The sequence below is a fragment of the Pogonomyrmex barbatus genome, unplaced genomic scaffold (assembly GCF_055798465.1).
Source record: "Pogonomyrmex barbatus isolate J1 unplaced genomic scaffold, ASM5579846v1 scaffold19, whole genome shotgun sequence".
Taxonomy (NCBI): domain Eukaryota; kingdom Metazoa; phylum Arthropoda; class Insecta; order Hymenoptera; family Formicidae; genus Pogonomyrmex; species Pogonomyrmex barbatus.
Window position 1 is genome coordinate 91,001 of NW_028297115.1, and position 17,937 is coordinate 108,937.

The window sequence follows — 17,937 nt, forward strand, 5'->3', positions numbered from 1 at the left end:
TGTTTATTTAGAGTAAAGATGAATTTCATATTTTATAGAATTAATTAAATGTAATAAAAATAATTTATTTTATGCATATCAAGTTCATTATATACATATCAAGTTCAGTACGTGCGCGTAAATATATTTTCAATCTTGAATCACGTCATGTAGGTATTCACTAACCGTGCAGCAATAAGAATTGTTTCTGTTTCTTTATTTTAACTTGGCAAAAAGACAACATTTATATATCGTAAATTATTTATTTTACGAGGTATTCCGCTCGAAGTTTCAATCGAAGTGAAGCAACAATTGTCCTCCCTTTTTACAGTTTTGTACCAATACAAGCGTGCAATATAATTGCATATAAAATTAGAGGGACAATTCTTTATCAAGCATGATTTACGAGGATATTTTTTATTACGAAATTAATTTTTTTGGTAATATAATTGTTTAAATTTATTTCATATAGAACATTTAGCAACCAAGATTCTGCTTGCCGAGAAATTGGCTACGATTCTCTCAGTGTTTATTTTTGTTGTTCTTTCGTTTTACAAATTCGTCGTTTACAACATCTGTGTGATCTCGCTATCGTCGATAATCGAGACAAACGCGTCAGAGACGGCACGCATGTGCGTAACGTGATGTCGGTTGCGGCTCGACATCGCAGGACCCGCGTACATAAATCTCGTCCTGGATTTTATTGATTTTTTCCCCTGACGGGTGTACGTGGACGGAGTTAGCCGTGGAATACTACTTCTTCGAACTACTTTGATTCGTTTATAATCAGCGGATAAAAATATTAAAAATGTTCTGCAATCTCCTCGCGCGTTCCGTCGCGCGACGGCAAAAAGAAGAGAGAGAGAGAGAGAGAGAGAGAGAGAGAGAGAGAGAGAGAGAGAGAGAGAGAGGGGAAAGCGAAATCGCGCTTCCAACAAAATGCCGGTCGATTCGCAGCACGTGCGTGTTCACGGCAGAATCAACGGGACGAGATTGATGTCCGATACTCCGATAGCGCGATTAATCGATAAAGCGAGGTGAAATGCGGATCGAAAAGTTCCGCTTGCCATCGTCACGATTGATTTCGCTTCGTGGGTTAATGAATTGCGTCACTCACTTACATCAGCGTTATTACAACGCGTTTGGTAGAGCGCATTATCGATTTTCCCTCGACTCGTATTAGGGAGAGCACCGACGATAGAGGGACTTCGCGAATTGGGGTGATATTCTGCAAAGGGTAAATTTCGTTAGTATTCGCTTATTCGTGCTGGAACAGACATAAATTTTTTAAACGATTCTCATTATTTCAAAAATTAAAGATTTTATATGAAAAGCATTTTAAGATGATATCTCCAGACAAATTAGTTTTCCAGATAAATCCCCTCATTTAATTTTGATGCTAATTCAAACTGAGGAATGTAAGTAGGCGCATTTATCGTGTAGTGTTTGTAGCTTCTTTTACAAATCCTTTGATTTGTATTTAATCAAATTAGATTTAATTACGCAAGCAAGTTTAATATCGGAATTACACAGTTTCCCTTTTTTTCCTTCCAGAAAAGAAAAATGCAACTATTAATTTAATCTTACCACTATTCGTGTCATCGTCTATTACCTTGTTTGTTATAAAAATTAATTCTTTTATCAAAACATTTTTTATTAAAACAAAATCACAAACGGATGTGTATTTAAAAAAAGATTAATTTAAGATTAAGTATTTAAATTATTTATACTTATTATTTTTAAGTAAAAATTATCCCTTTCTTTTCCTTCACAGAACATTCTGTTTTAAAATCGCGAATTGAATTCAATTAAGTATCTTAACGAGATTTCAATGATGAAATAAAGTCTCTCTTTTTGTTCTTTTATTTAAAGCCCTTCCGACACGGAACATCCCTTTCGATGGGGAAGGAGCGGAGGGGAGGGGAACGATCTTCCGAGCGTTCTCTACGTGACATCGCGCGACCTTGACCACACCGCTCTTCGTTTCAGGGTCTAGGACTCGGGACGTCGGTCATTGCATCCTCCATCGCCGTAGCAACCGCGACCGCGATCCGCGATCGAGATCGTGCTTTGCGAGGAGCGACAAAAGAAAAGAGTGGGAGAGAAACGTGGAGCCGGTCAGAGGAAGCCAAACGAGAAAGAGAGATCGGAAAAATGACCCCCACTCGCGGTGATGAGAGGATAGAGGGGCGCTCTTATAAAGACTATGCTTACAGTCCTGTACCAGTGAGTTCCTCTTCGGCAGTGTATGGTACCAGCACCCCCGGAAGAGAATCCGTGGAATTGAACATACGCGGTAAGGAGTCGTACGATAGGACGTCGTTACGCACTGTCAACAATCGTCCCGAAGAGATGACGGAGAAAGGTTCCAAGCGCCTTCAATTCCTGGCTGCTGCGGCGGGTAAGTTTATCCGTCGATAAAGAATTAAATCCCGCAGAAGGAAAAATCGAATTAATACTTTATTAAAAGAATCCTGGATAATTTTTTTCTGTATATTTTTTCAAAACATAATTCAATCTTAATTAAAACAAATATTTAAATTAGAAAGATTTTTCATATTGCTTTTAATATTTGATGATTTAATTCGACAAATTATTGTACTCACTTTGCAATTGTGTTTTTATATAAAAATGTCATGTATTATAATTTTATCGTTATCTTCCACTCGTCACAATGAAATCACTCTGCTCTGTTTCTTCATTATGTGTGAGTAATGGCTTATCAGAGAATTTAAATTTTATAAAGAGCTAGATTGCAAGTAACGCATTGTTTTTTTTTAAATGATTAGTTACAGTGCTACATGAATTAAAAAAATGAAAAAATTTTTGCTTGTCAACAAAATATCGAAGTGGTGAATTTACGATTATATTAAGCGAACGTATAATCACCCTCGCGTTACGCACAACCCGATTGATCCGACGCTTGGGGGGGGGTTGTGCGTTGTTCATGTCAACTTCTCTTTCGTAATCCTATCCCGGACATTCTATATTTTTCCAAAACTGGAGGATAAATGGTAAAAGAAAATTGCCGAGGACCTTCGAAATACACATAGCATAGCGTTAGATTTAATTTAATTTTTCTTTATACAGATTATTTTTTGTTTGTTTAATCCTCCCTTGAAAGAAGAATTAGATTATATATTTCTCAATGTATCGTACAGAGAGGGTTTAAATCGACCCGGATTGGATAATGGAGCGATAAATCACACGATTTGCTTTCTAATGGATACGCTCACTTATTCTTTTGATATGAGTGACATTAATTGAAGAAAATGAAGAGGTATGATACGCGTTCACCGGCTTTCATACCCCACGTGTGCAGCACGTTACGATTGCATTTTGCACATGCGTGATCCCGCGATCATCGATATCCACGGGAATCAAAGTTACCCTATGTTCCGTTTTTCTTTTTGTGTGCCATATATCATAAAATATATCAAAATATTTTCAATCTTTTACTTCTTTTTTTCGTAACGAAATATATTATTAAAATATTTTATTAAGAGCGGCATATTTAATCTTAATTTTGTTCAAATGACACACATTTGACAGCATGAAGCTTAAGCATTACTTCGATGAACAATACGGATGAACATAACGGAAACGGTAATAAAAATATTGTCCCAGCTGAATGTATAGTCAAATTCAAATATTATCGTAATAAAACAAGAGTCTTTGTTTATATTTCCGTCACCAATGATGCAATTTCCATCCGTTGAATTAATTAGAAACATGATAATAAACAATAAACAAAGAGAGAAAATATTAGAGAATATTAGAGAATAATTATTGATAGAAATGATAATAAGAACAAATTTCGTTGGTGATTCATAGGCGATTTTTGTTACTTGAATTTAAACTCTTTATCGTCATTTCTCTTATTTAAAGTAATTATATTTAAAGAAAAGAAATAAGAATTTACGGTACGATTTAGCAGCAAGAAATAAACGCGCGTTTAATTTGCTGTTAAGTTAGCAGCCTCTTATGGCGACAAAGAGAAAAGAACAACTAATTATTCGGTATTCATTTCAATTCCAACCTGTCAAGACGAAATTAACTGGAATCTGGAAATATCAGCATCGAAAAACAAACTCGAGAAGAAAATAGAGGAACATCGAGCTACGTGCCGCGATTCATGTCCATCGGCGAGTCGCCTTCGCGTACTCGAACGACGAGGAATATTAAACGATTCACATCCGGCGCTCGACTGAATTCAATCTTAACCGACAAAGATCGCAATCGGTTTAAACTACTTCACCTCATTACGTACGGTGCATACGGCGGTCGGGCGTGCAAGACCCCGAAGTGAGTGTCCCTCGAGTCGAACGAACGTCCTCTATCTTAATTGCGGCGCGAATCAATCGAATTTGTAATGAGATTGGCGGCGAGGGAATCCTTTTTTTTTTTTATTGTTCGATAATGATCACCAGTGCTCGAATTGAGAGCAATCTGATCTCCGATGTTTGATTCCCTAACGACCCTGTGTTCCCTTGCCCGAAAAAATGGCAACCAACGAGAAAAAAATAAAGCCACTTCCTCGTTGCATTTAAATAAGTCGCATTAGAATTCCTCTCCCGTGACTGAATCGTCCTCTCCGCTTGGCGGGAATCACACGAAGATAAATTATTTAAATTTCTGCCTGCCGCGGTGATGGTGGTCGGAAATAAAAATTCAGATCAGCTCTAATTAGCTGCGCAATGCCGATTTGCCGCGAAATCAGAATCACGCGTGCGGCAAGAATCCTTGAGCGGGGAGAAACGGATTCCCGCGCGTCTTATCGATCATATTATTTATCAGTACTATAGAACCAAATGGCGGTTTGATTTCTCTATTTGTTATGAACATGAGCCGGTATGATACAACCGGACATTCCGTATTCGTAGTATCGACTTGTCCTCGTGATGTCAAAGTTTCCGTGATGAAAGGCCGGGGTACTTCACGGCCACGTATGCGTAGTATATTTCAGTAAAATATGTATATTACGAGACATTGTATTTCAACTTGCCAATATGACGAATGAGCACTCGATGCAACGCATTTATCATTCACTTACTCGATAAAAACCCTCAAATATTCATCGGAATGTCTATATTAATTATTTTATCATAAGAACTTTAAACTAATTTATCTCGTAAATCACAAGAGATGTTTATTATTTATTTAATTTAAGCGGCAGCTTGTTTGTAATTGTTGAAGTTCTCGACGACGTCGTAAGTGGAATGCATCGCATTTCAGAACATTTCAAGCTGTTACTCGTCACTTTTGAGAATTTAATACCTCAAGCTTGTTTATTAAGCCGCAAAGTAGCACTCCTTTGATAAAACACAATCTCGAGATCTACTAAAATGAATTGGAATTAATTGGAAAACAAAATTTTATTATCTTGCCTGCACAGACTTCGTAATTAAAATCTCTTAATCTACATTGCTAAGTGGACTCATTGAGCAGGTTCTCGTCTAAATGTTGATTAAGAAAAATCGAGCGTTTGGCGTTCACAAAAGAGAAGTTTCTACGTTTCTACGGAGAATTCGCTTCCGGGAACGATTCACTTACTTTGTCGTGTATTCAGAACAGAACTTTTTATTCCGTGATTCATTTCCCGCTTTTCATTTCTCGCGGAATGCTTCTTATCTGATCCGATTATATATCTTTATTGACGATGAGATCTCGCGTAAAACGGTAGAAATGCATTTACGCTGCTTATCGACAGCTATGCGATAGGTGTATTTTATATTTACATTATCGCGATACTTTTTATACTTTCGATCGGATATTTTTCCGAATATCGCGTTAACGCCCCTCACGCGTGTTCGTCATTAATTATCGATTATCCTATCCTATCTCGTCGCCCTCATTTTTAATCCGTTGCAATTTTACGCTGCTGCCCGATGTGATTTGACGTTTCGTCGCGCGAACGTCAATGTTTGTCGCTTGACCATCAACGTCAATGCGAACGATTTTGCAACGTGAATGACGGTAATAATATTTATAGTCGCTTGTGAAAATAACTGCGATATGTCCAGTTTTCTTCTGTCGTGCATAAATCACGCATCGTTCTTACAAAATGTAATCGTCGTGCGCGTCATTATCGCAATTCGTCAGGCGATCTGTCGGCGCGATATTATATTATATTATATTTGACGGTAGTCTGTTTTTCTTGCATCGGAAAGTGATTGGTATTTTCTGTTGGTTGTAATCTAGATTGCCTTATCGCCTCGTGACGATAAGAGCAATTTTATAATAGTATTTTTCTCGATCGTCAATATGATTGATAATTTTTCAATATTATTCCACTATTGTCTTAAAATCGCAATATCTTGTGTACGATCTAAACATGTATAAACATGTGTATCGTGTATACAGATCGAGTGTAATATTTTTAAATGCCACATGGTAATATGATCTGTCAAAAAGAATATAAAGCAAATATTGTAAAAATCATTTTAAAGTTGGCTTATGTATTTTAAATAATATCGATAAATTAAATTTTAATTTCAATGAATTAAATATCTTATGTTATTATTTACCATAAGCAGAATAACCTTAATCTTAAACTTATTTTTTTATAGATTTTACATATTTGATACATTTTAAATAAATTAAACATGTAAATTAAATATCTTATGTCTATATTTACCAATGTATACAATAACTTTAATCTTAAACTTACTTTTATCTTTTTTTATTCTAAGAATTAAAAAAAAAATAAAGATTAAATAAAGATTAAATCGAGATTGAAGTTAATTTATACTGGTAGTAATATCTATATTGGATTAAGCTGTTTAAGGCGAACAGATTTATTAACACTTTGGAAATACGCAATCCTCTTTCGTAAGATTTTCATAATTTCGCAATCCTCTCTCGAGCTTTCATTTTTTGGTACTTAATCGGCGCCTGGCTTCTATTCGGTAATTCGGTGACGGTACAGCGTTTTGCAAAAGGATTTAACTATGTTCTGTCGCTTATCGATTTTTGTCGTTCGCGCAGGACATTTTGTCGTCCATTCCCGTATATTTTCTCTTCCGCGATAATCCGACACGTGCCGTGTTGTGCGCGTGAACGCGGCGCAAATAAAGGGACAGATTGTCACGTACGAGTCGTAATAAAAAAAAAAAATGCACTACGGATGCGAACGCAGCTTCAACAAGTCGACAAGTAAAATTAAATATTAGGAAAAAAATGTGTCAGTCAACGCGCGACGTATTCGTCGACGGATTTGTCTGCTTGATTTACAGCGTCAGTATCAACTCTGATATCTCATTCAGGGGCAAAAGTGCATCCGTCGTACAGCGTTTTTAGTGGCATGCCTTCGATATCGGTATTTTTATTTAGCGAAAACTCGCCGCGATTATTCGTTTTCAAAAATATGTAAAATTTTTACACTCAATCGGGAGAGAATTACAAAATTCTCGCTGAAGAATGCGATAAAAAAGTTATTTCACAACACGGGATCGCTTAGTATTATTCTATATATACAGTATATATATAATTTTATTCAATGATAATATTATTAAAAGTATTTAGTAGTAATACGTAATACGATAGTTAATTGCGCAGACGAGATGGTTTTTTATTCTTATTAAATGCTACAAGCTTATTTGTACGTTATTTGTCATATTATTTGTACCATAAATTGTGAAAAGGCAAAAAAATCTAATTATCTAATATTAAAATTTTTGTTTCTAAGGGTTATTAGACTCTAAATTCAGCTATGTATAGATATGCAACATGATTCAAAATTACAAAATAAATCTTATCTGCTTAAACGATAAGGAAAATATCAAATCGTTCGACAATATCATGCGATTGATGCATGATATAACTAAATGGAAAAATAATTATCAACGTGGAAATTTTTCGTGATGGAGAACGAGACACTGCTAAACGACTTTCGCTTCTTTACGTTGCTCCACGTGCTTTACGATAATTCCGAATTTATATCTATCGAAATCTGTACATATATCCACGATAATACCCTTGGCATTTATTGCGTCGCGACAGGTAATCGTTATCATCTCGTGTCAGGCGCATATCATTTACTGACTAACTCAGCGAAATTAGTAAATTCAACAATCATGTTTCATCGCGCAGAAACAGGTCAAACGGAAATGCAGAGGTGATATCCCCACGCAATGATTAGAAGCCACAAAAGTTCCATTTGCCTTGTACTTTACTCACATATCAAACACATTGTCGACCGAAAATGTGTATGCAAATCGATTCGTCTCAAACTACCGAAAAATTCCTATGATTTTCCTATGATTTCGCGTACCCTATTTGTAACAAATTAGCATTATTGTTCTATATTTTATATTTGCACACTGTATTACTATATTGCTTCTCACGCATTCATGATACAAAATGTAAATCAAGATTTTCTATTCGATGAAATAATTAGTAAGCGTATTAATTATAAGCATACAATTTTCTTTGGAAAATTAGGTACAGATTATATAGAGTGTTGTGAATAAAAAAGTGAAGATCAATCATCGCTCGGGAGATAATTGAGAAACTTGAGAACTCAAAAACAAGAAAAAAGATTGGTATGAACATAGATCCGAAAATGCGTTATTTTCGAGTTATTGCCACTATACGGAATGTATGTACATATCTCGTGCAGATACAGCCTATTTAGTATGCTTGGCAGAGATCAGTTGTGCATCCTCAATATGGTTAAAGCAGTCCGCAATTTTTATTTGACTTTATGTTATATGAATTATGTTATAAAACTTATAAAGGCCATCTCTTCTTTTAATTTTGATTAAAAAATTCGAGAACAAAATAGTTTCAAATTTCGCTGTAAAAATGGTGATAATTCGAAAACAACACATTTTCCGGACCTAATGTTCAAGTTTCTTTTTTGTTTTTAGATTCCCACTCATCTCCCGAATGATTAACCTCGACTTATGGAAAACATGTATAAATAAAAAAAAAATATATAAGTAATTATGTCATTCATGATATGTAACATAAATTGAAATACTTGATTTAATAACATAAAATATTTCTATAAAACAAGCGTTCATTGTAAGTAATTTTTTTTTTTTGTAATATAGAACAAATGTTTCTTATTTTTTGCTACTACTTATTTTGCTATTTTTGTTAGTATTTATAATAATAAAAATTTGATATTCAAATTTACGAATATATGATACGGACCAACAAAATTTCTTAACTCATGAAACATTTATCAAATTGATATGATAGCCTGATATCTTTTGCCGCAATCTTTTGCCGCAGTATCTTTTGTTGCAGTTTAAATCTTTGCTTTGTAAGCTTCGAACCGATCGTTGCTGGCACCGATCGCTGCTTGGCAAAGCCGGAAGCACCGCGGGCCTTGAATCTCGCCGCATTGCCTGAAATACGCAATTATGTAAAACCATTTTATCGCCGGAAAAACCTTCAAAGCGCGCTTTGACTCGCATCTCGTCAGCGGAGCAGCGGAGCATTGCCAGCACGTTATCTCGACCGCTAACATGATTCAATTGCTAATCCCGAAAACGGGAAATACTTTTGGAAAATCAATTTCTCGGAGAGTGATAAAAAATGTAATTTGACAAGATTTTGTCAAGATAGATTTTCTCTTAAATGTTTTCTTTTTGATAAACAAAAAATTCCCAGTTTCAATAATTAAAGTAATTTTACATTTAAGTACATTTAAGTAATTTTATATCTAGATTTTATTTAAAACGAGGATACAAATGATCCTTTGCGGGTGATCCTTTTTAAATAGAAAGAACGCAAAGCACCGATATCTTCAATGTTATTCTTATATAATTGTAATAAGATAAATAATTTGAATTTTTTTCCTCATTAGAGTCTGACTTGATATCATTTATCATTCGTAAGTTTCAGAAATATAGATATATGTGTACATATAAGAGAGAGAGAGAGAGAGAGAGAGAGAGAGAGAATGCATAGAGAAAATCCTAATGACTTAAAAAATATTAAATGTAATAGCAAATATGACAATGATTAACATCCGCGATATGCGCAAACGACTATATGGTTTATCTCCATGTTTATCTTAATATAAATTTTCATTTGTCAGCTGATGGATATTTTATCAAGTCCTATTACGACGATAAAATAACGATCAGAAGAGCCTTTAGATAAAGTTGCACGTTTAACAACGTGCTCAATTATAACGGCTCAACAAATATCCGAGAGATTAATTAGTGAATATTGCTTAATTGATAAAGAAGATAATTGCGGTTACTTTCCATTCTGAAATTTTTTTTTACGATCGTAGCTAATCTAAGTGTTTTCGCGACTGGTGCCGTGTCGGGATGGACAAGTCCGATCCTTCCTAAATTAGAAGACGACGGAGGACCTCTGGGATCGCCGATCAGTAAGGATCAAAGTTCCTGGGTAGGATCTTTGCTGTCTCTCGGTGCTATGGTTGGCAGCTTTCTGGCGGGATATCTCGGAGAAAGGTATAGCTAATACAAATTAGCTATGTAAACATAAATAATTTATGAAACTAATAGTCATGAATAATTCTGTAATCGCGATTTAATTGTGCATTTTATTTTTCGAGCCAAGTTAATAACTAGGGAAAAGAAGCAATCTTCGTGAGAAGATGAAGTGCGTGTTAGATTAGAAAATATTTTGAATATTTGAAGGCGACTGGAACGAAGCTGATGAGAAACTGACTTTTTCTAATTGATATTTTTATAGATGGGGCCGCAAACGAACGTTACTCTCTTCGTTGTTGCCGTTTTTAATTGGATGGATACTTGTCGCCACTGCAGTTCATGTTGCTCAGCTTTACGTTGCGCGATTCATATTTGGGTTGGCTTTATCTTTCTCGTTCACGATTGTCCCTATGTATTGTGGTGAAATCGCTGAGGTAAATTTAATTTTTACACATGTCATGCGACAATATAATCGTTTATATGCTCGGTTTTTCGGAATTATCGTTATTCAAAATTTTCCTCTATTTCTGAGGAAATTAGAAGAAACAATGATTAATTTAATCTATAAGTATAAATTTTTATGCTGTCAAGTTATTTTACATAATATTTTTTGCTACATTTTCTTAAGATTTATTCTAATTCTCAAAATTTGAGCCTAATTAATTAAAAAAAAATTATCATTAAATTATTAAGTAAATATTAAATAAATAAAATTATTATTTGATCGTCTAATGAATGAATTGGAATAAATAAAATTATTATTTTAATCACCTCGTGAAATTATTTATTTTGTCATAACGAATATTATTTATCTGTCCAGACTTCTATCAGAGGAGCGTTGGGTTCTTTTCTTCAGCTCTTTATCACACTCGGTTACCTATATTCCTTCCTTATTGGACCATATGTCTCCTATACAGTCTTCTGGATTCTCTGTGCCATCCTGCCGGTTCTCTTCTTCGTATGCTTCATGATAATGCCGGAGTCACCATATTTCCTTCTCACCCAGGGTCGCAGAGATGAGGCGGTTGCATCTCTGGCAAAGTTTCGTAACAAATCCGAAGCGGCTGTCCAGAAGGAAGCCGATGAAATGCAGGTAAGTCAGCAAGCAAATTTTCCCTCAAAATTTAATTCAAATTTGTGCAAAAATTTTGCCGTAAAAAATAAATTATGTATAAATTACTCGATAAATATAAATAATGTAAATATAAATAAATAAATGTATATATGTATATATATAATTATTAATATTTTTATTATTCTACATGGTATAAATTATTCTAATAAAAATTACTAATGCCATTCATGAGCGTCTATGGCTTCGCTCAGTTGATTTCTCGCTCGAGTGACAAGGTAATCATTAATGCACAGCTACCTGCACAGCTACGAGCACGTGCTCAATCATTGCGGGAGCGTGTGTCTGAATATATATCGTCTGTCAGGTCGCGTTAGACAAACGAGGTCGTGGTTAAGGCTATTCCTTGATCCTGAAACGACAGTGTCACATAGTGTCGTGAGGGACAATTATGACTAACTTACAAATAACGTTCCCTCTTATGTATTTCCCTCAACGCAGAGCTCACTGCCGGGTGTTCTTTCAACCATTGTTGTGTTAAACAACATATTAAACGAGGGGAAAGCCATTGTTTCGGGATTGAAGCAGCTGTAATTGGAAAAATAATATTAATTATTCTCCGATCATTAGATCGGAGAAACTTTAGGAAGCTCAGATTGTAATTGAATAATAATTTTGCTTCAATATTAAACTTTGTTTGTTTGAACAAAAATTTGATTTTTTTTTATTGTTTCATTTTGTTTTATTGCTTCTGGATATTCCAGATTATTTTCAAGTTACTTTGATATTTATTGATAATAAATTGTTATTTAATAAATATGTGGTCTTGCTTTCGATTTTCAGATGATGCTCGACGAAGCTTTCAAGAATCAAATTACCTTCTCAGATCTGTTCAAGGTGAAGGCAAATCGTAAAGCGTTAATTTACACCTGTGCATTGGTTTCCTTCCAACAATTCACCGGTATCAACATCGTCCTGTTCTATATGCAGCCGATCTTCATTTCTGCCGGAATTTCCATTCCAACTGAGCAAGCGACGATTATTATCGGTGTTGTACAGGTGTTAGCATCAGGAATAACACCCATAGTTGTCGATAGGTTTGGCAGAAGAGTACTCCTCGTTTTCTCTAGTATCGGAACGACAGTTACCTTGGTGAGTAAGAGCCTTTACATTTTTTTTTTCATTCCAAATTAAAATCGTCATTAATCATAATCGTCATTAGAAAAAGATAAAATAGATAAAAAGTAGATAAATTAATTTGATAAGTAAAGATAAGTTAATTTAATCGAATTCTGAGATATCATAAATTTAAATCGATTATGAGAAGCTCGTTAAATCCTTTTTTGTTTTTGATGACATTTACTCTCTTGCTGACAAAGATGATTAGTACAAATCGATTACAGCGTTAAAGAATTTCACGTTCATTAAAATAGAATTACAATGATTAATAGTATTCGATAGAGTTGTTATAAATACTATTACCTTTGTCTATCCTCGCGGTCTTTATATATTTAAAAAAGCAGTTACTATTATTCATAAAACGCTGGAATCAATGCTTTTATTATTAAATCGATCGACATACATTCTTTCGAAATACGATAATTTATGTAGAATTACTATTAAACTATTAAATTAATATTTAATATATATTGCATTAAAACTTCTACAAAGTTTGCATATTACTTTCTTGATAAACAGCCGGTCGATTCAGAAATTTGCATGAAAAGTGTGTCCGAAATTAGCTTATTCATGAAGCGATAGACGCAACGTGGTTTCCCGTAAAGTTTGCTTACTGTTTTATGGAGCAAGTTGTAATTTCGTCGCCTTGTGACAGAATGATGAATCTGAATAATTTCGTCAAAGCGAGCATGCATTGCTGTTGATTAAAATTTTTAACGAACCTTAAAGAATTTAAATTACGATTATAAAGATTAATTTTAGAGACAAGAAACACTCAAGAAACACAGAAACACAAGATTATCTTTTGAAGCATGTTTAATCAACAAGTCCAAAAAGCAGGCGAACAATTAAATTTTAAATGCTGATATTACGCAAAATTATTATCACTTTTATTAGCTTCCTCATTTTAATTCTGTTAAATAGAAGCCTTTTGCGAGCCTTCGCTTTGTTAAATGAGATAAATTAATGAAGAATAAAATTCTTTCGTGTTTTTGTATTAATCTAGTACCGTTATTAGTTAAATAAATATTTCTTAAGATTGTCGGTTTGTAAATGACAAATTTGTAAATGATTGGTGCGAATTATCGCACCTCGTTTCATTTTCATACTATACTCACGGATTACATCCGATTGTTAAACGCATTCCTCAGTCGTGAGTTCACAATCGGCATGCATAATTATGCTCGCCGCTATGCTTGCGGCATTCAACGACTCTTCTTTTTTTATCATCTCTTTTTTATATATCTCGTCTTACGTCCCGAGAACGGTGACGCGCGATTTAATTATCCGCACGAATCCGCGGACTTGAGATCGTGTCATTCGAAGTACATACGATCCTTCCTCGATCGAATGATGATTAACGCGAGCCTCGTATATTTCTCATCACCAAGTAAAGTCTTAGACGCAGGAAACGCAATAGCGAATCAACAGGAATGTGTAGTCCCCGTGAGACCGGGAAAAGCCCAACATCATTATACATTCTGATGGAATGTGATAATCATCATTTAATCATCGGATACAATTCAGTGCACATACAACCAAGGGACTTTCTCCACGTGATTACGTGCGCTTACGATTACATAATTGACGACAGAAAGCAGACGCGCACATATGATAGTCCGCGTTGAAGGAAAAATATAATTAACGCGTTCTGAGATTTTTTTATAAAGAATTTAAGAATGACGAGAGTTGTAAAAAATTTCCAGAAATTCTTATAATATGCGTCATTAGATCGAAATCTTTCTGACTGATTTCAGTAGAACTGAGTGTTTTATCAAAGAAATTTTTCTTGTTTTCTTGTTCCTTGGAAATAATTTTGTTCTCTTATCATATGCACAGAACAAAATTTCTCTCAAATGATAAATATTCTCATATATAAGCAAGAATATTATAATCTTAAAAATTTTAGTCTTGATTCAAATTATATTGATGCGAGTATGACTTTTGCTCAAGTCGAGACTAAACACAGAATATTTATATTTGCATCATCACAAATCAAGATTAAAATTTTTTTATCTATATTTGCATCAATCAAATATAAGGGTACTTCAAAAGTAGAGGTCAATTGTTTGGGAAATAATTGGGATCCAAAAACAAGAAAAAAAAAGTTGATATGAACATAGATCCGGAAATGAATTGTTTTTGAATTATTTTTATGTTGAAATTTTTATGTTGAAATTTCAAATTGCTTTGCTTTCAACCTTTTTTGTTAAAATTGAAAAAAGAGATGATCTTTATGAGTTTTATAATATAATTAAAGTTAAAGTTTATTTTTACGAGTTGCTTCAGCACTACGCAGAATGCACCACGTGAAAGATATAACTCGCTTAGCATCCCTTTTGATAGAAATCAGAACTCCATAGATGTGCATCCTGAGTAATGCTAAAGCAGCCCGCAACTTTTATTTGACTTTAATTATATTATATAATACTCATAAAGATTATCTTTTTTCTTAATTTTTCTTTTTTCGCAAAAAAATTCGCAAAGTAAAGTAATTTTAAATTTCAACGTAAAAATGGCGATAATTCGAAAACAATAAAATTTCGGATCTATTTCGGATCGGTTCACCTTCATCAACCTTCTTTCTTGTTTGTCGGGTTCCCCGATTCATCCTCCGAGTAACCGACCTCGACGAAACACTAGTAATAGTTTTGATTAATTTCTTTAATTTTTTTCCCGTATATTTAACACGCGATCGCTAATTCGTTTTGCAGTGTGCTCTGGGTTTGTATTTCTATCTGAAGGAAGTGCAGCAAGCGAACGACGTGGTAAACCAGATATCCTGGTTGCCGGTGGTCGCGCTCGTCCTCTTCATCATCACGTACAGCGTGGGTTGGGGTCCGCTCCCGTGGGCGGTGATGGGCGAAATGTTCGCCTCCAATGTCAAGGCGAAGGCTTCCAGTATAACGGTGTCAGTCTGCTGGTTCCTGGCATTCCTCCTCACCAAGTTCTGCAACAATCTCGAGGAGGCGTTCGGCAACTACGCGACTTTCTGGGTGTGCGGAGTCTTCTGTCTTATCAGTATCTTGTTCACGGTGCTTCTGCTACCCGAAACGAAGGGCAAGACTCTTCAGCAGATTCAGGACGAGCTTAGTGGAGCGACTTCGACCACTTTACACGCCGAGAACGGAACGAAGAAATGAAAAGGAAACACTCCTCATCATTCTGACGAATGGTGTACGCTAAATGGTGTACCCGATGAATTCCTCGCAATACCTCGAAGAGATTAGATATATGCAAATAAAATACGCAGGGTAAAGTTTTATATCTTTGAAGATTTGGAGATTCAACATTTTCGTAGCAGAAGAGAACCAAGCAGAGTGTCAGAAATGCGTAAACAGATGCCTGATTGATACATGTGCCTATATGTTTTACTGCCAAATTTATAAATTTATAATATATAGATAATATAGGCAAGAAAAAATATTTTTAACCTGGAATCAGTGCTCAGTCTGTTTAACAAGTTTCAATCATGAAGAAAAATATAAAACGGATCGAACGGTCGTTTAAATGAATCGTGAGAATAATTAATATTCAGGAAATTTGGAGTAAAATGAAAATAGATAGATTCTATTTTTGCTCACATATATTGTACAGACAATTTTGTTTCCTACATGGGACCGAAAATATCATAATTTCATTGTCTTCCAGACACCTTTACGCAACGCAGCTCCTAGTGATTACATGTGTATATAATATAGAAGATACATATCTTGCATATTTATAATTACACTCGCGTGTAATGATACGTTTCATTATTCATAAATCATTCATTTTCCAAGCGCAAAGGAATTTGTGATATGCCAGTGAACGTTCCTACGGACGTTTCCAAGCAAGTTCCTGTCTGGCCCGTGATTAGGAAACGTGTGACAAAGCTAGAACAGCTAATTATTCTACTTGTATTTTATCGGGGTTTTTGTAGTATTACATACGCTGATTGCAGACGCAGCGTAGAACACGAAACGACCAAAATTAATTTCACAGCGTATTCCTTGTTCACGGATGAAAGACTAGTCATTTTGTGCACGCAACACGTTTGCATAAAGAATATGTATTTAATAACGATGACACCAGAGATGTCGAAATTAAAAAAAAAAAAAAATCACAATCAATTATTATATTATCGAAACTTTAAATCATTGGAAATGTCAATAAATTGTTGTATTTATATATGATGAAGAAAAAGAGAATTATGCTGTTGTTGTTAACAAATACTGACAACAACGAAATCGTCATCGGCAAATTAATCGTTTACAAAATATAATTATTTCATATCTTGCGTACAGTATAAATTTCATTATAATTACGCAAACAAAATAGGTATTAAGAAACAATATTTAAATATTGTATTATTAATTGAACCTCCTGCTAGTTTTCTAAATTATCTTATTATATAAGTAGTATTTTAATATTATCTTTAATATTCATTCTCTCTTTATTTAATAAGCGTTATCTCTAAGAGCGTGGCAACGCGTTTTTTTCTTAATAACTAGAAAAAACTCAGGACAAATTTTTATATATATGATATAGAATCGATTTAATATTAATAGAAATTCTAAATATTCTATAATTCTAAATATAAAATATTTTATAAGAAATGACTTTTTGAGTAATAATTTTTAATTTGGGAGACTAAAATTATAATAATGAAAACTATAATTATACAAAAGTGACTCTATTCGACAAGTAAGTAAGCGTTGATCGCACAACGTTGTCGATTAATAAATGAGACTTTTCTAAACAATTTATAATGTAGATATATATTGATTAGAGGTGTCGAAATAATCTTTTATAAAGCAAATGGCAAGAAACAGTCCTTTACTCTGTTACTGAATAATTATTATTCAGTATAAATATATGATAATGTTTATAAAGTTCCTTTCGCGCCGAAATATTTGAACTTTTTCCGCATTATGAATCAATTTTAAAAATAATTTATTATCGTTTATTCGAAAACATTCTGTATTATTCTACTATATCTGCTACATATCGACTGTTTTCCGTCGTGTTGTATATATTTTAATATACAATAATGGTATATTTTTATACATAATTACTATAATTATAAATAAATTGTATGCATATATTAAATTAATGTATGTATTTACTGCAACCATGTTTTATATTTTATAATATGAATTTTCATCTCTTTCCACTTTCTCAAACATTTTCGTTCGATAGAAACACAGCTATAAATACAAGTCCTTAATAAATAATCGTCGCCACATATGTCGACTTCCGCAAAATAACGAAACAAAAGCCGTGAGTTGCATATGTGACGTGTAGAAA

At 34.1% G+C, this 17,937-nt stretch overlaps 1 protein-coding gene across 1 annotated transcript; it reads left to right on the top strand.

Annotated features, from left to right (window-relative positions):
* Window positions 1-2,118: 2,118 nt before the first annotated feature.
* LOC105431388 (trehalose transporter 1-like protein) lies at window positions 2,119-17,761 on the top strand. The gene is made up of 6 exons (XM_011645544.3): window positions 2,119-2,380; window positions 10,232-10,415; window positions 10,660-10,831; window positions 11,218-11,490; window positions 12,313-12,621; window positions 15,363-17,761. The coding sequence occupies exons 1-6, from the start codon at window positions 2,134-2,136 to the stop codon at window positions 15,789-15,791; spliced, it is 1,614 nt and encodes a 537-aa protein (XP_011643846.2). The 5' UTR covers window positions 2,119-2,133; the 3' UTR covers window positions 15,792-17,761.
* The last annotated feature ends 176 nt before the right edge of the window (window positions 17,762-17,937 follow it).

What these genes read in the sequence shown, in the direction of transcription:
- LOC105431388 (XM_011645544.3), top strand. Translation starts at nt 2,134, where the DNA reads ATGACCCCCACTCGCGGTGATGAGAGGATAGAGGGGCGCTCTTATAAA. An exon ending in ATTCCTGGCTGCTGCGGCGG is followed by an intron (nt 2,381 to 10,231) that starts GTAAGTTTATCC and finishes TTACGATCGTAG; the next exon opens with CTAATCTAAGTGTTTTCGCG. An exon ending in TCGGAACGACAGTTACCTTG is followed by an intron (nt 12,622 to 15,362) that starts GTGAGTAAGAGC and finishes TTCGTTTTGCAG; the next exon opens with TGTGCTCTGGGTTTGTATTT.